This window comes from Zonotrichia leucophrys, chromosome 4, assembly GCF_028769735.1.
Source record: "Zonotrichia leucophrys gambelii isolate GWCS_2022_RI chromosome 4, RI_Zleu_2.0, whole genome shotgun sequence".
Lineage (NCBI taxonomy): Eukaryota > Metazoa > Chordata > Aves > Passeriformes > Passerellidae > Zonotrichia > Zonotrichia leucophrys.
Window position 1 is genome coordinate 1,997,851 of NC_088173.1, and position 26,158 is coordinate 2,024,008.

The 26,158-nt window shown below is 41.1% G+C and overlaps 1 protein-coding gene across 5 annotated transcripts in view; it reads left to right on the top strand.

Moving 5' to 3' along the window:
• The first annotated feature begins 5,161 nt into the window (after positions 1-5,161).
• SH3BP2 (SH3 domain binding protein 2) overlaps positions 5,162-26,158 on the top strand; it is a 36,681-nt gene continuing 15,684 nt past the window's right edge. For 2 of the 5 annotated variants that reach the window (XR_010439812.1, XM_064710213.1), the window contains exon 1: positions 24,662-24,791. Coding sequence is in view for 1 of the 5 variants with exons in the window: in XM_064710213.1 (XP_064566283.1) it covers positions 24,682-24,791 (110 nt within the window). In the remaining 4 variants the exon portion in view is untranslated. Of the gene's footprint in view, positions 5,310-24,134; positions 24,347-24,661; positions 24,792-26,158 lie in introns of those variants that run through there. The other 3 variants (XR_010439813.1, XR_010439815.1, XR_010439814.1) reach the window with 3 other exon arrangements.

The following is a 26,158-nucleotide window of genomic DNA, read 5'->3' on the forward strand; positions in this document are numbered from 1 at the left end:
TCTGCTTGCAAATGCAGTACAGCAAAAAAGAAATGGGATAATCTGTGATGCCAGGGACAGCCATGACCGCAGACAGATCACTTTACCCTTGTCCTGCACATCAGCAGCTCTGCAATACTGAAGACAAGGAGGGATGTACAAGCTGTCTGCCAAATATGTTGGAGAAGTATTAGTGAGTTTATTTCCTTAAAGCTTCAGCCAGAAAGCGTGACAGAAGTAGGCAAAATGCCTTCATGAAGCCTTGCTTTTTCTGGCATGCTTCCTCCATCCATAATGGATTGTTCTGTCTCTACAGGGATACAGTTGGGTCCTGGAATTGGTTATGTAACAAATGAATTGCAGTATTTGTCAGCATAGAAAACAACAACAAAAAAAGCCAAGAAGGAAGTTGTATTTCGACCAAAGTTTTGGTAAAAGTCCTATAAACACAACAGCACATTGCTAATGAAAACATTTGCTCTTTTTCACATCTCTTTGTCTTTGGAATTTAAATGTTTTTCAAGTTTCTCTGGCAATTCTAGTGAACAAACAAAGAAAAGTACCCTTTGTACCTAAATACGTTGTCATTTTAATGCATGCCTGTTGAGGAGAGGATCAGAATCCTTTTACCTCTTGGAGCAAGGGAGAAGCATGCCATTATTGATGTGTACTGCTCTGTTACTGAGAGGCCCCATTAGGGCCCCTTGATCGTGTCTCTGGAGCCAGACTTGTCTGCATTCCCATGGGGGAACAGCTAAAAGAAAGAGCAGCAAGCAAATCCAAAATGAGCACAATTCTGGGGTACACAACAGAATGACAAATGCCTGAGCATATTTAAAGGCTTAGGTGTGTTGAATATTTAAGCAGGTAACCCAGTCCTGAATCCCACAGTCAGGACTCCAGCTTTTAATCTGTAATTCTGTATTTCTGTCATTCTCTGATGCTTTTCAAGCACAGCGCAGGTATCTGAAATTTGACACAAGCACCTTCATTCCTTGACACTGAGCATGTTTTTGTGCTTTTTTGGTAGGGTAATTGGCAGAATACAAATAACCAAAACAAAAATCCCCAAGCACCGTGTTCTTATTCCCACCCCAGGAATTTGTGCAAAGTTTGCACTTTGGATGGTGCCTGATTTGGTGCAGACAGCTTACACTGGGCTCCTCATGACTCCTTGTGCCACATGACTGAACAAAAAGCAAGGAAAGAAACTCTCCTGGTGCAGCTGGAGCTCAAAGTGTGTAGTGAACCGTCACAAGGGGGAAATCAGGTATAAGCAGAGATTGTGCAAGAAACAAAAAGACTGATGGCCACAGGCAAAATGTGTCTCAAGGCCAGGAAGTGAGACTTGCCAAGTGTCAGCTAAATTAGACATGGGAAGGCAATTATAACAAATAAACCAAGGCTTTGCAAGCTTGTTAAAAAAAAAAAAAAAAAAAAAAAAAGAGAACCAGGAAGGAGGAAGCAAAGCCACAAAGCATTGAGGGACAGTGTCTTTCTCAGAATTCTAGGTGAGCTCGTTAATGAACTCACGAATAAGTATTTTCATAAGTCTGTTAGATTTGGAGTCTAGTTCAGCTAAAAATTACAGTTTATTTTTCATAATGAGGGTTATGCAAATTCTGTATTCTGGAAGAATGGAGGGGAAAGCAGTATCAGAACTGCAGACTCTTCAATCTGATTTGCCATATGCAAATGGAAGAAAAAAAAGACTATGAAGATGTAGAGATAAATGAGATAAACCAGATTTTTTCCTCAGTAGTAGACCATGTCAGGCTAACCTGACCATTCTCTTTTATAAGAACATTATGGGTTATATTTACTTGAAAAATTGTGTTGGAATGTTTCCCCACAACAGCAGATTATTGTAATTCAAAATAATTGGACAGCTTCAATGACCACCAAACCTGCCAGAATTCAAGAAGCACTCAAACAATGCTTTCAAGCACATGGTGTGATTTTGGGGGTATTCCTGTGCAGAGCCAGGAGTTGGACTCCATCATTCTTGTCTGGGTCCATTCCAACTCAGGATATTCTATGATTCCACAATTTCAAGAGTACGTATTATGTGGACTGCTAAAAGCTTCATATTCAAGTAATGAGTTTATTAGTTTGAGACAATTGAGAAAGAGCAAACTCATAAAATAACTATGATTTCCTGATGTTACACAAGTGTGATCCTAAAAAGTAGTGGGCGCAGCATTTCCAGGAGGAAGGAGCAAGCCTCCAAGTCCTCCCAGCTGGATCCCTGCATGCAGATTAGGTCACACAGAAAGCTTGGCTTTTTCAGGAGCAAAATTCAGCTCAGAAGAGAGATGGAGAAGGGCCTGTTACCCTGTAACAGTTTGTGTCAGGGTTAGGCTTTGGTTTGTGGGTGGGGAATGTTTTCCTTGCGGAGGGCCGAGTGTGCCTTTCCAACGAGTTTGGCAGCCCCCTCGTTAGCATGCTCTGCTATCCAGCAATAACACACACAGTCATCTCAATCATGGGCTGTACCCTGTAAAATGAAATCACAGGGCCAATTCAGCCAGCAAAGTGAAGGTTCCCCACACCTGCTTCAGCTTAATGCGCTAATCTGCCTTCTCTGGAGACTGAAAGTTCTGGGTTTAGTCAGGCAGGAAAATAAATGCTGTAGTTTCCACCAGCAGTCAGGACGTTCTGACACAGAACTCACACCAAAATCGGTGGAAGAGCTACATTCAGACAGCTTTCCTGGTTGTGGTCTTCCTATGGGACTTGTGCTACCCAGCCTGCCCACGGCTGTGCACAGCTCTCAGTCTCTGTGCAACAGAAACCTGAGGCTGCTGTTGGCTGCCACTGAGAGAAAGCTTAAGAAACTTCATTTTCCTTAGGCCCTGCCAGTGCAACGCCTTCTTCATACTCAGAAATGATCTTTCTGTTTATACTGAGGCTCCTTCACATCCAATAGCAGATGTTAACAGCACCGTGTTTATGTTACAAATCAATCAAAGGTCATCACCAAACCCCATTTCCAGTTTTGGTCAGCCCCTGTTGTACTTTGAACATGGGGATTTCATTTCACAGACCAAGACCCCTCTCTATTGTATTCAGAAGAGGGATTCTCTTTGCTGCTTCGTACTACAGTTCTGTGAATGACAAAGAGAAATACTAATAAATAGCATTGACAGGAAGTATTGCACCACCACTTTATTTTCTGACCACAGAAACTACTCTGGTACCACCATAAAGGTCAAAAGCTTTAAAACCAGGTTGAAGTATAAGCTGTGTAATCACTAAAGAAATCTGCTACTTTTTACTCAAACAAGCCTCAGAATGATACATAGATCAATACTGCCTTATTTTATATTTTTGTTACAAAAGTAAATGGAGTTAAAACTGATCACTTTGTACTTCTCAGAATAGTAATTATTTAATATTAATAATTTAAATTTAATAGTAATCATTTTTACAGGACAAAAACACATTTTAAATTACTGAACTTTTTAAAATGGGTTTTTCATATTTTTTTCTTATTTTGCTTCTGCATACTTTTAAATGTAATTTTGATTTTTCACACCTCTGCTCATATCACAGAATAAGCTGAGTTGGAAGAATCATCAAGTCCAGCTCCTGGCCCTGCACAGGACCATCTCTACAGATCACACCATGGGTCCAAGAGCCTTGTCCAAATGCTTCCTGAACTCTGTCAGGCTTGGGGCTGTGACCACTTCCCTGGGGAGCCTGTTCCATTGCCCAACCACCCCCAGGGTGAGGAACCTTTTTCTAATATTAATCATAAACTTCGTCTGACACTAAATGGTTTTCAATTTTGTTACTGAAAACCACATAAAATTTAAAAAACCAACCCCCAAACCCTTCTTTTTTTACCTACAACTCCTTCCGTCCCCCTCCTCAAACATCTGGGAAGTAATAAACAGCAAATGGAAAAACAAACAAAAGCCCATTAAAATTTAAAATTTTGAATGATATACTATACTATAATTTAATATATACTTCTATATCTTAAATTAACATTTAACATGTTAATTTAACGGGAGCCAGTGCCTGCATGGGCGTCCCCATGGACACAGGACACCTGGAGCAGTGCTTTCACGGGCTTCCCAATGGACACAGGGCACACGGGGCAGTCAGTGCCTGTATGGGGTTCCTGATGGACACAGGGCACACGGGGCAGTCAGTGCCTGTATGGGGTTCCCAATGGACACAGGGCACACGGGGCAGTGCCTGTATGGGGTTCCTGATGGACACAGGGCACACGGGGCAGTCAGTGCCTACATGGGGTTCCTGATGGACACAGGGCACACGGGGCAGTCAGTGCCTGTATGGGGTTCCTGATGGACACAGGACACACCGGGCAGTGCCTGTATGGGGTTCCTGATGGACACAGGAACACGGCAGTCTGAGGTCAAGGACAGTCACCGATGCCTGTATGGGGTTCCTGATGGACACAGGGCACACGGGGCAGTCAGTGCCTGTATGGGGTTCCCAATGGACACAGGGCACACGGGGCAGTCAGTGCCTGTATGGGGTTCCTGATGGACACAGGGCACACCGGGCAGTGCCTGTATGGGGTTCCTGATGGACACAGGGCACACGGGGCAGTGCCTGTATGGGGTTCCTGATGGACACAGGGCACACGGGGCAGTCAGTGCCTGTATGGGGTTCCTGATGGACACAGGACACACGGGGCAGTGCCTTTATGGGGTTCCTGATGGACACAGGACACTCGCCAAGGAATGTCACCGTTTGTAGCTATGCTATGCCCTCCTTTCTCCCTGCCCCTGGTGACTCCCAGGCAGGCACCCGCTGCCAGTCAGATAAAAGCCGCTGCCCAGCTCACGTCCTGTGGGGCTGCAGCTTCTGGAGGTGGCGGAGTCACGGTCCCGGAGGTGTTTAGGGGAAGACTACGCGGCCCTCAGAGCCCTGGTCTGGTTGACACGGTGGTGTTCGGTCACAGGTGTGACTGGACGGTCTGGATTCGGTGATGCTGTGCCAGCTGCAGAGACCCGAGCAGTGACCGCCGGCAGCGGGCAGCGTTCGGCAGAGCCCCGCAGAGCCCCGCAGAGCCCCGGGAGGGGCGGTGCTCCCACGGGCGGTGCCGGCGGGGCGGGAGCGGGGGCGGGAGCGGAGGCCGGGCCGGCCCCGGCAGGTGAAGGAAGGGGCGGGCGCGGGGCGCGCTGCCCGCAGCGGGAATGAGCGGCCGGCGCGGCTGCCCGCGGAGCTGAGCGCCCTGTGCCCGCGGGAGCGGGGGCGGGAGGGATCCCCGGTGCCCGCGGCTCCCCCGTGCCCGCCGCTCCCGGCCCTCTTCCCGCCGCGGCACTGCTGGAGGGCGCCGGGAAACTCCTGGGGTGAGTCACGGGAGCCTCGGGAAGCACCGGGCCGGCCCCCGCCGAGCCCCGGAGCCGGGCGGGGAAAGGCGGCCCCCGGAGCCGCCGCCCGGGCTCCCCGGGGAGGTTCCCGCGGCTCTGGGGAACAGCGGGAAGACACGAGGTGTGTTCAGCTCCATGGGTTGATGCCTTCGGTTCGGTGCCGCTTTGCTGACTGCAGGTGGGAGGTGGGATGGAGGAAAGTCGTCGGTGTGAGTCCGCCCGTGGGGAGAGGAAAGGCTCTTCTGGGCGCAGGAAAAAGGTGTAGTCGCTTTCCTTTGGGAAGGGATGAGTGAAAGAGCTGTATTGCCCACTTGTGTTGAGCTGTGGCTTTGGTGTTGAGTTGGGAGCACCAGGATTCATTTCCTAGCATGTTTCCAATGATAATATATATATGTTAAAGGATGAGGCAAAACTTCTTAGCGTTGAAACATAGCAGTGAAACATAGGGTACGAATGCGTTGTGCAGCATTTTCTTTAGTGTTGCTATCTACTTTAATCTTGCATGCCCCCTCTTTACTTGGGTTGTGCCTGTCACTTCAGCCTAGGTATGAAGTTCGTGTCCCTCTGCAGGTGTAGGTGCTGTGCCGCTGGGAGCAGTAGAGAGTGAGGAGCTGGCATGTGCTTATTTAATTTGTCAGCTTTTATCCCCGAGTGACCAGTGCAAATTGGATCTGCTAGCCCAAATGAGTTGAGATGGTGGATAAATGTTTCTCCTCCTACAGGGAAAGCCTGTCTGCTAAGACCATTTTCTGGTCCTGATGCTGACAAAGTACAGGTCAGTAGTGGGACTGAACCAGCCTTGTGCTGTGTCTAAATTCATCATTGCAGGTGCAGTAATTCCTGAGTGCATGTCACAGTCTCCTGCTGATGTGTGCTTGGTCTGCCTGTGCATTGAAGTTTCCTCTTGGAAATTAGTTGCATTAAGCTGCTATGTTTCTTACTACAAGAAGCAATTGTCCACTTCTTCTCTGCTCTAAGGGTTAGTATGTCACAGTTTATTATTAAATTTAGATCTGAATAATTATACACCTCCTCTGTTTATTTTTGGTTGTATTTGTACAGGAAATATAGAGCCGAATCCTCTGTTGTTTATTTCCTTTATGCGCCTCTTTCACGCTTTAGACAAAAGCAGAATTAACTTGCTATTTTTCTTCTAGGCATAACACATTTCTTTCCCTTCCTGTTGCAGTATTTTATAGCCATCTTGGTGTTGCAGGAGAGCTGATTAATGGATACCACTTGCCAATATTCCATTATTGAGGAGTCAGTACTGGGTCAGCTTAGTGGTGGGTTAAATACTGCTTCCTATTTGTCATTTTCTTGTTTTAAAATCTCTCGGCTTCCATGAACTTTTCCACAAAGCATGACAACTTCATGCTAAAAGGTTCAGAAAATAAAGAGCTTTTTAGAAAAAAAATGATAAAGGAGGGAGATGCAGAGATGACAGTTCTGGAAAGGGTTAAATGGTTTGAAGTTGTCAAAGCAGTAAGAATGAACACACCAAGATAAGTTCTTGCAGAAACCTGGGCAGGGCTGTCTGAGCCAGAATTCCTGTGTTTGAGGCCAGTCTGATTCAGCTGACTGAATCTGTAAGCTCCTACAGACAGATGAACCCCTTGTACTTTGAAGGCCAGCTTGCCAATCTAAAATTGTTGCTAAAAAATTTAGCTTGCCTACAAAAAATGCAAAATAGAGGCCGTGGAAAGTCTCCTTGTGTAATTTCTTAAATGGATGTGAAGCAGACTCCTTTGACAGAGAACCAAACATGGCAGCCACTCTGGTAGTGATGCTTAGTGGAAATGGAGATGCCTTAAGAAGTGTTAACTTCTTTACAGCGCCAAACACACGCATGGGTGACCGAAAGGCACATACATATTTGTCATTTTACCTGCAGGAAAAGTGCCCCTGACACTCAAAGCTGGTGGTTGCAGTGTTGCTCTTTGCCCCACAGCCCTTAGGTTGCTGGTGCATTTATTGCTCTGCATTACAAGGTTGCAGGAGTAGAGAGGTGTGTGTGTTTTAACCTGACAACTCCGACTTTGTGTGGGTGCATCTCCCAGCCTGTTTGGCATGGGATGTTAGACCATGGGTAGATTTTACTTTTATCAGACTATTCAACAGCTTCATAAGTTTGGAATGTGCAGCATTGTGCAAGCATTGTGTCCATTAATTGTTTCTGGCTTAAGCCCTGATCTTAAAAGTACTTGCAGATGTAAGTAACTCTGCGATTTGTAAACTTTTAGTTTGTGTTACTGAAGGATCAGGATCTTGGCTTGTTTGCTGCTTCTACTGGACCTTGCAGGAATGTTCATAGAAGCTCAGACTCTCAGTAGCTTTGATGAATAGTTCTGTCAGGAATGGTGAGGACTCCTGACAGCTACCAGGCAGCAGCCAGGATAAATTGGTTTTGTTTAGATTTAAAAATATTAGTTGATACAATGATTCAATGATTCTTCCATTATGTGTTTTGTCTTCTAATAGGGTGGTTGTTTTTTTTTTAATGGAAGGGAGAAAAGAACCTCTTTGATGTTTATTCCTCTCTCGTGTAGCTAAGCATTCTTCTGGCCTTTTTTTTAAGGTAATCTTACTCCATGAAGGCATTTCCTCATAACATTTTTTCACTATTGCCTTGGAACCTGTACTGTAGTGGAGCAGTGCTGGGAAGGGAGTTTGGGAGTGTAGAAATCAGGGGGATTTAAGGCAGCCTCAAAGGTAATCTGAGGCTGACTCATTTCTGTAAATATAGTACTAAAGGAAATTTGTATTTCTTACACTTATCACATGTACATATGTCACTGTCTGTTCCTCCAAAATTTATGAACCATTGCTAACTCTTGTTAATCAACACCCCTCTCCTCCTATCAACACTGCTTGCTTCATGCTGGAATGACTAAGTGAGTTATGCCTTTTGTGATATGTGGAAGGGAGAATTGAAGGCCCTGAAGTTTTGATCAGCGTAACTACCCTGGGTATGGTTGTTAACTCTAGGAATTATTTATCATGGTTTATATTACATATTTTGTATGTATCTCTGGTTTGCTTGTTTCTGATGACTAGACTAGAGCACATGGCAGAGTTTCTCAGCACTGTGCTTTTTAAGAGCAATATAGTGGCTACAGTATTTCTCCAAGATCTGTTTGAAGTTTTTTTTTCGATCTTGTCTCTTCTCCATATGCTTCTATGTTGAATTTCTTATTTTTTCCTTACAAAGAGAGGGAATCCAAGAGTCTACATTTCATCTCACAGATGCAGGAATTTGAAAACAATTTTTCTCGAGATAAGGGATTAATTTTAAGCAAGGCAATAGTTACAGGAGAATGCAGGGACATGAATTCCTATGGAAACAAACCTAAATGTTGTTCTCCCTCTCTTGCAGCATACCAGCATAACTGAAATAATCTATTTATTTTGTTTGTGTGCCAGCTCATTTCCTATAATGACTGAGTTCCTATCTCTTCCAAGGTGGTTTTGTTGCAGTAGTTATGCATATCTGAATATCTTTGGCAGAAAGATACTTCAGGGTGATTTACAGTGCAGAGAAAGAATTACAATCACTCAGAAATCAATGCTTGGCAATACTTGGCAATACTTATGGCTTCAGCTCCTGCAGACTGGGATTTTAGGAGCAGAGAAGGGAACAGCTTGAGTGCCTATTGGGAGGATTCCTCTTGTGGCTTTTTGCTGTAGTCGTGGGCTGGTTTAACCAGGCTAATTCAGGGACACCTAATGTGTAGCTAGGACTCTTTCTAAAGTGCTTCTGACAAATCTTAATTTCATGGAAAGAGGACATTCTGGATCTGTCTCCTAAAACAGCTGTAAAGAACTGAGCTAGATAGATGGTGTGAAATAAATAAGTGTAAAATTAGGCAAAATTTAGGAATAGCTGCTTGCTGAATTTTGTTGCTGGATTAACTTTCATGTCTGTAGTTGCCCTGAGGTAGGGGAACTACACTTTTGCTTCCTTACTACCTTTTCTTTCTAGAAAAGCCACAGGTAAAACTTCCAGTAGTCCAGGGAACACTTGTTTTCATCCTCTTGATGTTTGAAAATTCTCACTGTTCAGCTGGTTATGGTTAAAGCTTTCTGGATTTTTATTTTCTTTATGCAAAGTAATAACAGCAACTGACAACCTGTACATCATTAATCATGTATGGTCAGAATCACTTCCATCCTAATGGAACAGTAGGTACATTTGAATCCTTAGATCTCTTCTGTCTTCTAGAAAATGTATATGTCTCTAATTCCAGTGTTGCTCTTCAAGTGTTAATTTGGCAAAGAAGGAACTTCCCAATTCAAACTGGCTTTATATCCTTATGCTTTTAAAAGGTAAACACTTTGCTCTTAGTTAAACTTTGCTCTATGACTCTGCTGTAACTTAGAAAAACACAAAATTTGGTTTGGTTCACCATTTCCTTTTATCTCTTAGGGCAGGAATACAGGAGTTTTGGGGTTCTTTTCTTTATATTTTGACTGAACTGATTTATATAGGGGATGCTCCTATATATGGTAGTGTGTGAGCACTTAAGGATGCCTTTGTTAATTCCTGATTATTCCTCATTACTCAAAGTGGATTTAGTTGCCTACAGAGACTTTCACTCTCTTATTAAGCATTTAGAAAAATTAGTAACTACACATACATTCAAGGTCACTTCATGAAAACTCTAGAGTGCTCCATGTAAACAGATTAGATTCTGTTGCTTGATGTAGTAGACATTGCAACTAAACTTCGTTAATTTGTACAATATCTTGACATGTGCATGCGCAAAGGACTTGTGTAAAACTCTTCTTTGAAATTCTTGATTCTTTCAGTGCAGGGACTGTATTGCAATCCCCAAACAGGAAAATTCTTGAGCCTGTTTAACCAAGACTCTTATTTTGTTATCCCTTCAGCTTCGCTAAATAAATGAGTGCTAGGAGAAAGTCAGATTTCTGCCTTTAATCATGAACTCTCTTGTAAGGACTCTTCAAACAGGAAATCTTTCATGCCAGATGTTTTCCTCTAAATATGAAAATGGAATTTCTATTGGAGCTCATATGGGAGCAACAATTGAGTGAAGTATCAATCTTCATTTAAAAAAAAATCTGGTAGCTATGCTGAGTACTATTTAACCTCTTTTGGGGAGTACAAAATCCCTGAAATTTTAGAATTTCTGTTGTTGCTGGCAGAAGCACTGCACAAATATGCAGAGGTCATGAATGAGGTACCTAGGGAGAAGACAATATCTGTATTTTAAGCAAGTATTTATTATTCTTTTTCCTCTTATGTGCCTGTACTGTATGTTTAAGCCTTTCCTCTAATGGGATGGATAGCATGCAACTGAAAAAAACCAGAAACTAAAATCCCTCATCATTGTAGCTAGGGCCTGAAAAGAAGCAGAGGAGAAGCAGTAATATGTACACCAAAAATTTACTTAAATATGCAGTTCTGAGAGGTGGCTGTTAGTGTTTTGTGTTCTGATTAATCTCCTGTTTTAACTGATTTGTCATTTTTCAGCACCTGGCTTAAGCCTGGTTACCAAGTTCCGGTTAAGTGGTTAGTCCCAACTTGCTGTAGGAAAACAACCTGCATTTGGAGTTGGAATGATTCCTCATTCTTGCTTCTGGCAGGACTTGGAAAGAAAGGGCTGGGAGGCAGTGGCACCAGAGTGCATGTCTGGAGCTGCTGCTGCCTCCGAGATCTTTCTTTGTCCAAGTGTTGACAAAAGAGAGGGGATGGGAAGTGTGCTGCAAGACTCATCATGAAAGGTGGTTTGTGCATAATAGACATGACTAAAGGCAAAAGATTTCTCATTTTGAAGTGTAGCCAAGTAAATGAGAGAAGAGCAAATTGTAGAAGGAATTAGGAGAATTTAGTACCCCTAAGCTTTGTACTTGTATGGTCAAGGAAATGAAACAAAACCATGCTGGGTGGTGGAAATAGAGCTGCATGAATGGGTTCTCTCTCTTAAGGGACAAGGAAATTAATTTAGATTGGACTTCAGTACACTCAACTCCATTGTTATTCAGTGTAAATATACTTTCTCATTGTTGAGGTTAACTGCATCTTTTGGTGTAATTCTGCTGTAATAGATGGAAATAAGGTCAGGTCCAGTTTAGCTGGCAGTATTCCTATTTAGGTGAACCATGAACCTGTGCTGTGCAACTTAATAATTAATTATCAAAAAAAGCAAAGCTTTTCAATGCTCTTCATATGAAATGACTGCTTCATCTTTTATTATCATTGAGTTTTTTATTTAAAGATATGTAAAGTGAAAAACAGGAACCTTTGGAGAAGGGAAATCTGAGTTAACATGTCAGTTCCCACTTCCATCTTCAGTTCTTCCCCAGATAAATAAGCTTCCTACTCTCCGACAGAGCTTTACTCTGCTGAAATCAGTCACTGAGATGACTTTGTCTTTACTAATGCAGCACTTCAGGGCAACATCTCAAATCCTGAAATATATTTTAATAAGTGTAAAAGCATGTTTTACTAATTTTCATTTTTAATGTAATAACAGCTTAGTAATGAAAAAGGAAGAAGAGAAGTGGAAGTAGAGTGTCGTGAATACCTGGGTCTTGTCTGGTGAAACATATTTTGTAAGACAAAAAACTAGTGGTTTTGTAGGAAGCTTTGTTTCCTTGTTCTAATTTTAGCTTAAGCTACTGTAGTGGTAGACATTAATCATCATTCTGGAAACAGTAGTTTTTGCAAATGAAGATTTTTTAAAATATTAATAGAATTAGCAGTTAGATTTTTTTTTTATGGGTGGTTTCTTTCAATATCTTCATGTTAATCTTATTGCAAGTCAAAATATCTTCGAAATGGTCCTTCATCTCATGTTTTATTAGCTCTTACATGATTCTACAAGACTTGAAATACTTCTAAACCTCAGTTTGGGTGACTGACAATTTCTCTATCGGTGTATTTGTTAAACTTGTTAAAATTCTACTATGAAGTAAAAAGTTTTGGTTTAAATTCCACCTCAAACTCTACCCAGTTCCCCTTAACTTGATCAGAAGTTGCGTGTGTCCAAGTGCTGAGATCGGTGTTGAAACCAGACCATGGTTACCCTTCAGAGCTCGTTCCTGCACCAAGCAGCAGAGGCTTAGATTATTAGTCTCTATTCTTGTGACAGCCCTAAACTAAACTACTGAAAACTAAAAAGAGTACTACTACTACTAAACTAAAAAGAGTAAATCATTACCTTGATGTTGCTTAAGAGTAATTCTATTACGACACATCACATAATTGTTTGTTTCTCCTAGACCAAGCTGGAGCTCAGGGAAGACTTTGGTTCAATGCGTGAGGACTGCAGGGCTGTTATTTCCTCAAGTGGAGCATCTCTTATCTCAGAGTGCTGTGGTATGGCTGAGCACTGGCTCTGCATTTCATGAAGTGTAATGTCTCCTAAACCTTTTACACAGACCTGTGGTCACACTGTTTTCACCAAGCATGTGGCTGAAGCCAGCTCCTGGTATTTCTTTATGCTAATAAAACTGTACACCTTAGACCCCTAAGCTCATGTAAGAGTTCCTTATCTTTTCTTCTGTTCTGATTTGTACCTATTCCTGGAAGGATTAGCTTTTTTTTTCCCTATTTTTTTTTTCCTGACAATGATGTAAAGAGAAATTTAGCACAAAGCCTGGACTATGAGCCTACAAGTCCTGCTGGCAGATGAAAAGCTTATAATTAGCTAATTCAAAATTGATCTGTAAGCTTAACTAATCAAAATAAGGTACTTTGAACTGTGTTTGGGTGAAAAAGTGACCTGACTGGAACAGCTGCTGAGCATCTGCAGCTGTTAATTTCCGTTAATCAGCCAGGCTTAAACATTCAAGCTTTCCACTGTAATTTTTCAGTCAGTTAATCAGACTCCACTGTGGTGCCAGGTAGGCATGTTTCCAAAGCACTGTGCATTTTAAGTGAGTAAAGTGGGATTTGTTTATACAGGCTTTGTACGTGTTGTGTGGGGAAAACCAATTTCTGCCGTCCAAGTGGGTGTACCACATACAGGAGCATGGGACAATTATTCCTCTGCAATCTCTGCTTGGTGTCTAGGAAAGAATCCTTACCTTCAGTATGTAACTGGAGACTTGGACTAGGTGAATATAGGTGAATATACTTATCAGAATGCTGACCAGAAAGGCTTTTCTGAGAAGAAAAAACATCCATTGCAGGAGGGGCACACAAGTCTTGCTACAGGATTTGTAGTTTTCTTCCTCCTAAAGACCTGGAAATAGAAAACCACCTTGAAAAAATAAAATGAGGTTATATACAACAGAGTTGTCATCCTGGGTTTAGGAGAGCCCAAACAAATAATAAGATGATGCATAGTCTGGCACAAATGTATTCCACTCCCACCATCCATAAGTTTGTGTGGTATTCTTACTCAGGAGTAAATTAAGCATGGCAGACTGCTGGGATTATGCTGGATAAATACTTGTGACTGCACTGGGGGAGCATGGGAAATCTGGAAGGGAAAGAGGAATATTTTAAATGTACTCTTCATGTTTAAACTAGGAGAACAGAGTTGGATAGCCAAGCTATTCTCTAGCCACATAGAGGAAATTGCTGTATTTGTGGGAAGCTGTTATGGGAAGAACTCACAGTGAAATTCTTTTTTCCTTCGATACTCAAAGCCTTAGTGAGTCATCTGTCTCCTGTCTTCTTCCCCTCCCCCCCACCTCCAAAAAAGAAAAAAAGAAAGGAAAAAGCCCTTCTTTCTGTCCCTTGGCAAGTGGCACAGCTGTTGTGAAGAAGGTTTTAGTTCAGAATGCCACTGACTCAAGTGCCTGAAGAGGCCAAATGAAGCATTGTCAAAGGGATGTGTTGAATCTCACATCTTTTGCTTTGAGGCGCAGATAAGCTTTCTCACAATGATGGAAACAACGCTGATAAGGTGGAACACCATGTTTGCAAATGTACACATTGCCAGATGATCCCAAAGTGATTAAATCTGGAAGCTGTCTGTCATGTTGGCGTGGTGCCTGCTGTGCCTGTGCTGCCAGGCTGTTTCTCCATGGCTGCATGATATCCCCATTCCTTCAATGGTCCTAGTTGTGTTTGGTGGCTCCTCTGCTTCCTTCACTGGTTCCTAGAGGAATGAGAGGACTGCCAGGAGCAGAAGGATGTGGCAGTGGGAGAGAAAGGTGTCGGTGCTGCTGCACTTGCACTCGCGGATTTGGCTCCCCAGCAGAATTGGGTTGGCAGGTGGCGAGGGCTTAGTGACAAATCTGTTAATTACTAAAGATGTACTAATTGCTGTTCTAATGGGCTACAAGAGTGTCATGGTATTTAATAATTACTGGGTAGTAGGAAGCTCTCTGCTGGGCAATTGAGCTGAGAGATGAGTCTCCTCCTCTTCTGGGTTGGAGGTGTTGTTCCAAGGAATGTGTCAATCTGTTGATTGACAGGTTTTGCTTATTGGGAGAAAGACAAGCAGAAGGGATTTGCAGCAGTGTCTTTGCTGTGAATCTAGCAAACACAAGTCCTTTTGGTTGAAACTCTTAGTTTGGCAATTTTACACATCTCCCTTCCTTCCTGGAGCGTTCTCTTCCATTTTAGATAGCAGGAAACGTATTAATTAGATGCTTCTAATTAATCCTTGTTTCTGTGCCTGCACCATTTTTATCTTTCTAGTGAACATACTGAGTAATTTGCCTGCCACGTGTTATTCATGCTCTGTAATTTTTACAGCCCTTAGGAGATGAAGCCTTAGCAGAATTTTGCTCTAAATGTGCTTGCTGGTCTGTGCTAATTGAGAAGGTGTGTGGAAGAAACACCCCTAACAGATGAATCAGGAGTTTGAAGTGTCATTCTTAGAGAAACAGAAGTTGTGAGGAAGCTGTCTCCCACAGTCCTTAGTAGCATTGGTCAGACTTCCTTTTCCTTCGTTGCTTATTGCTGGAATTTTAGGGTTTTGAGCAACTCAGAGGCAAAGACCAAATATGAACTTGGCCTGATAGTCAGGCTTTAGTCTACATAAAAAGCTACTGTAAACCTGATGTGATCCTAATATTCCTGTGTTAGGAGGATGAACTGCATCACTATTTGCTATTTAACCCTAGTGACCTACGGTCTGATGGGTTTATGTTGCACATTTCAGCAAAATGGTCTAGAAAAAGAGGGAGGTTTTATTAGAATGAAAGGGTTGATGACCCTGTTCTGTAGAACAGTCAAAATGTCAAATGAATGGGGAGTCTTGGGGAATAGATTCCTTGTGATCTCTAACTGAACAATTTAATCTCCAGCAAAGTGGAATGAAAAATAATGAAGAAAAACAATACAACATTCCAAAGAGGCAAAAAAGGTGAGGTTTAAAATTCCAAGGTATACAATAGGTAGGAAGAATCTTCAACAATTCTCTTGTCCTTGCTGACTAAAGGATTAATTTTCCACATTCAGTTAAACTATAACTAGTGCAGGCTTTGCACTTGATTGTACCCTGCCAGCTGGGTAGACTGCTCAGGAGAGGAAGTGGCATTGGAGCAATGGCTCCGACCCACAATGATTTTGTCATTATATCAATCTTTGTTAATCTGTGATGATGCCAAATTTAGAAAATTTTCATAAAATTCTGTAGACAAATTTTTTTTCAAGTATGAAATGGGATAATTGTAGTTTGAAGTGTTGGGGTTGTTAGATTTTGATCTGTTGGAGATGTCAGAAATTCGAAATTAGCTCTGTTGTGTCTTGGAAATGTATTTCATTGATATAGTGTCTTCCTAATTAAAAATAAGTGACTGGAATGCATGAAAGATTGTCACGTGAGTTCTGGAAGAAGAGGAGGCTTTTTGAACAGAGAGTCCAAAAACACTCTGTCCAGAAAGTTTGGACACTTTTAATGCTTTTTGGTACACCTCCAAAGCTGAGAGCTCTTTTTATGGCTGTAGAGATAAACAATTAACAAAGTGCAGCTGCACTTTGATAGAGTTATTATGTGCAGTTTTTTAGAGGATGTTAAGTGGATCAATCTGTATGATTTTATACACTAAATAAAATACCATAAATAGCATTAAATATTTTTAAATGTGCAGAAAGGGTGTTTTCTCCTGTAAAGTTCAGCTTTTGTAGATCTTTTATTTTGCAGTAACAGTAATGCCCACAGCTGAATCAATCATCTGTGATGTTGTTTGGCTTGGGTCTAGATGAACTCTTCTGTTTACTATACAAGGATGTCAGGTTTGATTACTTAGGTTGGCACAGGACCAATCCCACTGACCTAAATTTCTGAATTTCCTTTGTGCAAGTGAAATCCAGCCTCAACTCTTCATTGTGTACAAGAAGTGATTTGTATTTAGAATGCCTTAAGAATATCTGGGATGTGTATAGCAGGAAGAGATTCTGTAAATATGCAAAAGCTTTTGCTGGAAATGTTATATGCTCCATATAAATTCTGTGTAGGACCAAAGCCTGGAAATGAAAGAATTCTATACAGACCCCCTGGACATAATGACTGAGAGCTCCAGGCTGTGCATAAATGTAAGATTTTGGGGGTTGTGAAGGAGCCCTTCTGTCATAACCAGGTCATCTCTGTAAAGAGTCTGGCTGCACTGTTTTGAGAGAGCTTTTCAAGGAAACTATAAAAGAGAATGGTGCACAAAAGCAATGTATTCTTTGTAGCTCATCCTGCCAAGAATAGGACTGCTGACATTCATAACATACAGCATTTCTTTAAGAACTGTAGATATATTTATTTCTATATGTGTGTGTGTGTCTTTTCAGTCTGTAATAAAGAAAAGTTAGTTTCAGTGGTGAAAAGTCAGTGAGGCCAGGGATCAGACAAATGACCTTTGGACCATCTTTGTGACCATGAGAATGGAAAGAATGGGCAGTGCTATAAGATGCTTGAGAAAGAGAAATTGCTTATTTCCAAATTCTATTATAGGATAGGTTAATGTGATGCCCAGAAGCATCTTCAAATTAAAAAAGTAGAGGCAATATTCTAATTAGACTGTAGAGTGGATGTAAAAGATTCCAGGCTCCTGCTAGATTCAGACTTTGTCTGTAATAATTTTTAAAAGTATTGATGGGAAGGAAATCTTTTAAAATGTGTTCCCATTTAAAAACTCTTTTTTTAGCTCCCTTAATGGGTCAATAGGAATGGCTGTATGGAGTCAGATCCAAGGAGAGTGTAAGAACTTGGCACAGATACAGAATATTCTTCTAGCCTAAGAATTTGCACCTCAGGGGCTTATTGGAGTAATTTTGAAGTGCCAGAGACTGAGGTCTTGGAATCTGAGATGGATTTCTGTATTTCCAGTTTTTCAATCACTGTGCAAGATTGTGAGATGTGTTACAGTGCTTTATTTTTCTTTTCCTTTGTTTTCCTTCTTTGAAATATTAACAATTTCCAATCTAGGAAAGGTTGTGATTCACATGCACAGTACCATTGCATCCATTCCCATTATATGCAGTGTTCTCAAGTCCTCTCTCCAGAATGAAGAAATTATACTCTTATTAACACCTTTATAAGGTTTGTGTCTTGACATACAGAACAGGTTTGAAAAGGAGCTGATTTGAGAAGAGCTACATGACATCAAGATCAGATGCAAGTAAGAATCTAGAATTTGGGTTTTAGATCCTTGCCTTTGGCCTATCTTACTGTCAAGGGTTCATTATTTTCATAATATTATGCTGGGGGTTTGTACCTATTTAGAAGCCTTGCTGCAAACTTGTGGCACCATGGCAGTAATATGTCTGATTAGGCAAACTAGTTTGTGGTGTAAAATATCAGTGTTGTTCTTCATGTCTTATGAAATACTGCATATCAATGTCTTCTGTGCTTGAAAATAGCCCTGAGTGAGCTCACATTTGAATGCAGTTCTACAACTGTGGAGATTTGAGTCAATCTCAGGCTAATCCTTGCTGTTGGAGTTCATTTAAACAAGCTTTAGGAGGAATGAATTTCTTTCTTTTTAGTCATCCTTCTGAAGGAAGTAGTGATTTCCATAAAGAAATGATAATAGAAAAGGTCGTTGTCCAAATTGTCTTGTAAAAGTAGCCCATTGGATGAGGTTATACATTTTTATGGTTATTTTATGTGATATGAATTGACTGTTCCCTCTCATGTCCTCCAGGTTAAAATTGTTTTTGTACTGTTGTCCTTCTGGAGTAGCTTTGCAGTGTACATTTGTTTCAATTTTAAAATCTTCACTTAAAATCCCAACTAGACATGATGTTTATGATTTAATTAATCTGTTGTAGAAAATAAGCATGAGCTTACAGAGTTTCTTCTTTCTGGTGCTTGTAAAAAAAAAACAAAACAAAGGTAATAAGTGATGAAATACACGGTAGCCTTAAACTAGGTTATTGTAAACCGTGTCCTTACCGGTTTCAGTCCTTTGATCCAGTGTTTTGTGTCAGTGGTAAGATACTTATGCTTTACCACATCCTCTGGAGAAGTTCATATTGGCATTTAAAACAAAGAATCCATGTTTCTGGTGCACCTACTTACCTGCATGAGGCTCGGAGCACAAGGAGCTTCAAAGCTGCTGGAGGTGGGGACAGCCCATTAGTAACACAACCCAGCTGGACCTGCTCATTCTATAAATCACACTTGCATGGTTATTAGCTTATTTGGATATTCTGGTTCATAGTCAGAGTTTCCAACTCTGAGAACAGCAAACTGTGAGATGCTTCACTGCATAATTATTTAAAACCTGGCACCACCTATGTGTTGTACAGCAGTATGGTACAGAGAGTCTTTGCAGTTACTGTGTCTTTAAATTGGATCCAAAGTCTCTATACAAGCAAAACAAAAATAGAAAAATCTTTGTTTTGGTTTGTTTTGTTTGTTCAGGGTCTAGCAGAAGTTGAGCTTCCTCTTTGGTGCTGGCTGCAGCCATTTGCTTGAAGAGGTATATTTGCTTAACTATAAGGTTCCTGCAGCCACCAGGAGAGGGAAACACAGGCTTGAAGGACTCACAGATGACATGAACAAATACTTCCTCTAGACCAGGCCTTGCTGCATTTGTTTAGGATTCAATTAGTAGCTTGTTATTGGGGTCAGTGTTTTTATGAATTTACTCACTGCATTTTTTGTTGATAGACACTCAAAAGGACATTATAAGCTCTATGTAGTTTTGGTGGTTTTAATATCCAAGTGCAGGAATGTTTTAAAATTGCTTATGTTCAGTAATTTTATTGTTGATTTGCATCAACAATACTCTCATTAGCTATAATAGTCTTGGATCTCAGTTACATTAGTCTTGTACAAGCACAGTATACAATGAATCATGGGTGTTGTATATCTTGCCAAAATGCCTTGGTATCAGAAAAAATTAAATCTCTTTTCTTCCTTTTTTCCCCCTTTGGACACTTGATGTACTTTAAATCAATGTAAGTAAGATTCTAGGAAAGCAGAAAAAAATATTTCCTAACAACAGACTTAACTTAATATGGCAAGATATCTGCTGGTTAATTGTACCTGTCAGAGGTGCTTTAAAATCACTAATAAATATTTGACCCCTTCCTATGCATTTCTAAAGCCTTTAGTTAGATGTTGCTTTTACTAAATTTCAGTAGTCCACCAGCTAAAATGCTTAAAACTCTTTTGACATCTAGGCAGAAATTATTTTAGCATCCAACAGTGCTTTCTAATTTATCAGTTTTGAGTATCTTAGTGATAGAATTGTGTGCAGTTAATCACAAACCAGCCCAGCAGGAAAATTGTTGGAACTGAAGATTTCTGCCAAGGAAATAAATGTCTTGTGGAAATTCCCACTTTCAGTACCTGTGTCTTTGGGGAAACTCCCTTTGCAGCTGTCTTCAGGAATAGGATCTTGACAATCACCTTTGTTCTTCTGCTAGTTAGATAATTTTTTTAACCTATGTTCTATTTTAAATTGTTCTACAAGCACTGCTGAAAGAGCAGTTAATCACAGCCACAGTGGCATTTACAGTGTTTTGTCTGAGGACCTTGTATATAAATAGCAGTTAAAAGGAACAAAGAATGTGTTCATCTATTTTCAATAGTAAGTGGAAATGGAGTGTTGGTAATGTATCGAAATTTATATAAAAAATAAGCAAAAGGCAGCAAATTATCTTTGGGAGTTGCCTTCCACTGTAAGTGTTGTTTATACCAAATGTTATCAGTGTGATCTGACTGGCACAGACTTGACCCAGTTAACTCCCTGGGGTTTTGAGGGGCCTTTGGATTCAGCAGAAATCTGTGAAACTTGAAAAGCTACGCATAACAAAATTGCCAACATCTAAAATTATGCTGGAACAGCTGTACTGATCTTAATTCAATCCTTATTTCATAAAACCATTTAGGGTGGAGAAGACCTCTAAGATCATTGAGTCTTAACTTTCAGCCTAGCACCGAACATCTGTTCACCACTAAACCATGTCCCAGGTGCCACATCCACATTCTTTAAACACCTCCAGGGATGGTGACTCCACCACTTCCCTGGGTAGCCCATTCCAATGCTTGATGACCCTTTCTGTGAGGAATATTTTCCAGATATCCAACCTAACTCTCCCCTGGCACAACTTGGGGCTGTTTCCTCCCATCCTGTTCCTTGGTACCTGGGAGAGGAGACCAACGCTCACCTGGCTGTGACCTCCTGGAAGGGAATGGAGCCAGTGAGGTCTCCTGAGCCTCCTTTTCTCCAGGCTGAGCATCCCCAGCTCCCTCAGCTGCTCCCCACAGGACTGGTGCTCCAGACCCTTCCCCAGCTCCACTGCCCTTCTCTGGACGCACTCCAGCCCCCCACTGTCTTTCTGGAAGTGAGGAGCCCATTAATATAAAGTCTTGCATTATTTTTCAAGGCTGGCTGCTGTAAGCGAATCTGTTAAATAATGATGTTCTTATATTGAGAGATTGCAGATGGTTCTTGTCTTCCAGCTGCTCAATCTAACTTGCTTTTTTGGAAGCTATGCATAAACAGCAAGTACTTTGTGGCTGTACTTTGATTTGTGGACATTTGAGCAATATATTATTAATATATTATAATATATTAATATAATATAAGATTAACTGTATCCCAAAATCAAAATGATGCTATCATCTTCTAGGATGTGTGCCAAACTGTTTGATGAAACAATCATGAAAAGTTACAACTTTGTTTTAAAATTGATATGCTCATTCTCTGAGATATGGCTTTTTATTGCAGACTGGTGCTGGCTGGCATTTTTTTTAAGTTCCAAGCCAACAATATGTGTGTAGATGTTCAGAACCTAAGAGCTGCTGGAGTGGGTATAAGCAGAAACTTGGAAGCTTTTAAATGTTCACTGGATATATATTTGATTGAATACATATTATCAAGACTTCAGTTACCTATTTTAACAAATAAGTAAAAATATTATTAGGACTTCATGTCCTCTGAAGTAAGCTGAAGGAAGGGATGATGGTGGAAATTTAAAGTGTAGGAGTTCTTTTGACATTGAAAGAGGATTTTTGGAAGTTGTGGCCTCATTCTTTCTCCTTGTTGCTGACTTATCTTTATAAAAAAAAGATAATAATGCAGTTTACCCAGCAGAAGCAATTCTGATGGATGGTTATTTGTATTTTCACAAGATTGCCTTACTTAATCGATGAAGGATTCACTAATTTACACTTGCTCTTCTATAATCTGCAGTTGTGTGAAGCATGCAGCTGACAAATACGTTATCTCTCAATATAGTGGCTGTTTCCACTGCCATCTAGAAACTTGAGACTAAACTAGTTCGGTAGAATTAATAAAATAATAAAACTTCTAATAATCTACTCCTGACTCAAACTTAGGACACATTCTGTTCATCCCTTACTTTCTTAATGCCTTATTATACTGTGGACCTCTGTAGAAATCGATAATGTATGAAACCTTGCATTATTCTGAGTGGAACTTAACCACTGAGCTGACTTGCTGCAGCTGACAGAAAGTGTTTTTCATGCTATTTTAATATTTTTAGTGCTTTGTTGATTTTTTTGCCTGTTGCTGTGCTTTTCTTGTGCTGCTTTTATTTGCAGTCCATTCTTGCAGTTTCCTGTAAATTTGTCAGCAAGAGGAAGTGCTCCTGCTGCAGACAGAGCTCAGCCCTGTGGTGAGTTTACCACAGTGAGGACAGCGTTCTGCCAGCTGTGTGTGCCCCCACATCCCATTAGCTAATGACTGGTAGGGTTGCTTTGGGCTGCCAGCAAGAGCTACTCCTGACAATGCCAGGGAAGACTGGCTGATTTCCTCAGCAGCCCTGCTGGACTGAAATCCAAGTGTTGGTTTCAGATGCTTTGGTTCTTCCTTTAAGGCTGAGTGATAACTTATAACATAAAAAAAATGGAGTATTTCTTTTGGAGTGAAATTCTCCCTAGGATAGCTTGGTGCAAGGCTGCTTCTCGCCACTGATTTCATGGGGACAAATGAAGATTAATCTGAAAACCTTATACCAAAGGTCCATGCATAATAGAATTTTGCTTTGTGAAGGAGGATGTATTTAATACTCTTTCACTTCCCTGGCAGACATGGCAATCAAATCCATAAAGTTTTCATGTCTTTTCAGATTCCTTATTTGCAATTTTGAAGTACAGTCCTTCTGGTGAATGTTTGGTCCAGAAAGCTAAACTGAATCTAAACCTTGTTGTTGTTCCTTGGTGGAACACCTGCTCTTGTGGGTGGGTGTGTGTGTGAAGTGTCTTCTGTTCTGATTCTGGGAACATCTTGATAGTGTTGGAAATCACCAGAGAAGTCGAAATGGGATCTTGGAACTTGAAATGAAGAATTCTGCCGCATTTCTGAGTACTGAAATGAAGACAGAGAGAGCACAGCATGAGAAAGGTTAGAGGGGAGAAGCAGTACCTCAGGAACAAGTGTTGGATGGTTTAATGAGACTGTTGGAGCCAAAGAACATGGTACTAGTAGTTGTGGAGCTTGGAGGGGAAAACCAGGAGTGAGGTGTGTCACATCAGAAAAGGGAAAGAGGAACTGAAGGGTTTTTTCCAGTGTTGCATATGCTCAGCTGCTGTCATTCTAAATCTATTTTTTTTCTAAGTTAGAGAAACAGCTTGCAAAGATGCTAATGCAGATTTAGCAGAGTATGCTTAGATAACAGAACTGAGGGAGGAAAGACAGATTTAGGGCAGGGTGCCTTAAATGGGCAACTGATACTGTAACAAATAAAGTAAGTGAATTTAATTCACAAACCACTGAGCTTAGTCCTCTATAATTACTTTGTGTGACAAATCTGTCAAGCCACTGAGACAACTGGGTATTGATCCTTATTGAAGAGGGATCTTGTATTCTGATATGTGAATCCTTTTGGCTCGCAACAGGTGTGTGGATTTAAGGTTCAGTTTTCCTTCCCATAGAGCCTGGCAATGGAAGGGGTGCAAATGGATGCCCTGTGGTGAGAGCTGTTTTTCTAACCCATACAGCTGTGAGCAGTATCTGAAATATTACTTTCTTTTCTGCTTTGACTGTTGAGTCATTTACAAAAAGAGATGTTTTATGGAGCTTCTTCCTTCTCTTTTGGGATACCGATTCATGTCCGCTTCCCCAAAAATATGTGAAGTAATCCTTGCCTGACATAATTATGTATGTTTCATCCATCACTCTGAAATTTGCTAGTTGATTTTGTCTTGTTCAAATTTTTGAACCTAGAATGTTTTTAAATTTGGACAAGAAGACAAGGGTTCTTCTTGAGCCCTTTTAAGAACTCCAGATGAAAATAAGTGTAAAACAATGACATTTTTTCATTATCAGTTGGTAATACTTGTAAGCAATTGTTCACTCTTGAATTTGAATTTTGTCTCTTGTGGTTTGTGTAGCATTAACTGTACAGGCAAGACTTGCTCTAAAGCATGTCTATGCTGCAGAATTTTTCAGGATGGCTATTTTATTGTCTAGGGTTGAAGAAGGAAAGCCAAGCTCCAGCTGTGGGGGAGAAAACAGATTAAATACTTACAGTTCTGTGGGGCAGTGCAAGCACCTGAGGCGCAGGCTCTTCAGGAGCACAGGCAGCGTTTCTGAGCAGTCTCTGCCAGTGTGGGAGCTGGAGCACACCGAGAGAAAAAAGGACAACTTTCTTTTTCTCCCATAGGAAAGTGGTTGATTGAAAGGTGAGTGGGAAGAAAGCGAGCGCTGGAAAATCCCCTCTGCTCTGTAGCTCGATGCCTGCCAGGCGTTTGAGCTGTGTGGGAATTGATTTATAACCTCTCTGGGAAGCTGGGAAATCTGACAAAGAGAGCGCTGCCACTGACAGCGGGGGAACAGGAAGTGACAAAGGAAACAAGTCATTGCCTCGGCGTCACTTTTGGCCACAGAGCGCTGCAGATGCACCCGCGCTTGGGCCAGGGCTGCTTTCCCTTCTGTGCCTTGGGCAGACGGCAGCTACAGCTGTGGCTTCCAAGCTGGGAGCCCCCAGAGGTGGGAGAAGCGCAGGGATGTTCCTGCCATGCCTGAGAGGGGTCAGAAGTTGTTGATGGCTTTGTCATCCCAAAGGAAACAATCGCTCGGTGGAACCGGCTGCCGAAAAACCATGTGTCGGTCGGACAAGGGCTCCAGGTTAGTGCTTTTGTGGCTTGTGTTCCTGTCATCTTGTCTCCTTCAGGCCGACAGCAGACTGAAACTAAGAGTAGAATATGGTATCTGAGCTAAAATACTTGAAGCTGAACTAAAACACTTTAACTCATGCAGAAGATTAAATGATAAAGAATTGGAGTGGGAAGAGATTAGTTGGGTGTTGGTTGAAAACTTGTCAGAAAAGAAAAGCAAGTTGAAGCAAGTTAAAGAGAGTAAATTTAGCTACACAGTGTATCTCAGGCTTATTTCACCGTTCCCTTTGTCTTAAAATATTTTTTTTACTTCAGTGTTTGTACTGTGCTATTAATCTTGCTGAGAGAGTATTGTGAAAGGGGCTGTTAGAAGTATTAAGAAATGGAATGTGTAACCAAAAAAAGTAGGAGAGATATGGAAAAGTATTTCAGAAGTATTGGAGAATGGTTAATAAATAGACAAGAGACCTGATAATTCTGCAGAAAGCAGTTTTAAGAACAGATGATAAATGTTTAAATGCTTGAATCAGAGAAATCATTCCAACTCAGAATTGCTGAGAGCATATGGGGGAAACTTTTCATGTTCTGCAGTGTGTAATGCTGCCTCATTTTTGGTAAAGCCTGGATACTTCAGTCACCCTCTGCATGATTTAAAGAATATATTAATTTCTGTAAGTTATGTATTATGTATGTCATGTTATTGGGAAGTTATTTATTCTGAAGTAAACTAGCATCTGGCTTAGCTGGGCTTTACTTCCACATAAAACTTAAGGACTAGAGGTTATGAGATTACAGCTGAAAAAGTTTTCAGATGTAGTTGGCATAGAGAGCGTTGTTACAAATTCAGATCAGGTTTGCTTTCTGTACTGCAACTTTGGAGGCTGTTTTTTTGGTTTTTTCCAGCATGACCACCAGGGCCAGATCACAAATATTATTATAACAAGTGGGAACTTTTAAAACAACTGTTGGCAGCTGTAGTCTCAGAGAAGAGGGTAATATTTTTTTGCCTATATACTGCAAGATGTGGAGATGGTCACATCTGCCATATATTCTGCTGAAGTTAAGCAAGAGCTGAGGGCTCTTCCAGGATGCAATCCTTAATTGAATCAACTTGTATTTGCTCTAATTGGGATGAATGCCAATAGCTCTTAGGGCCAAGAGGGGTAAGTGTTCTTCTACAATGTAATCCAGATTTTTAACCTGGCAGAATTTTACTTTTACTCATGGAGGGACTTTCAGCCTATGAAGTTATGCCCTAGCCTTCACTCTGGCTGTTCTCTACCCACTGAGCGAGGGATAGATTAAAATTGCTTCACAGATGTATACATTTATCTAAAACACAATAACAGAAGTCTGCTATCCATTCAGAGTTTCAGC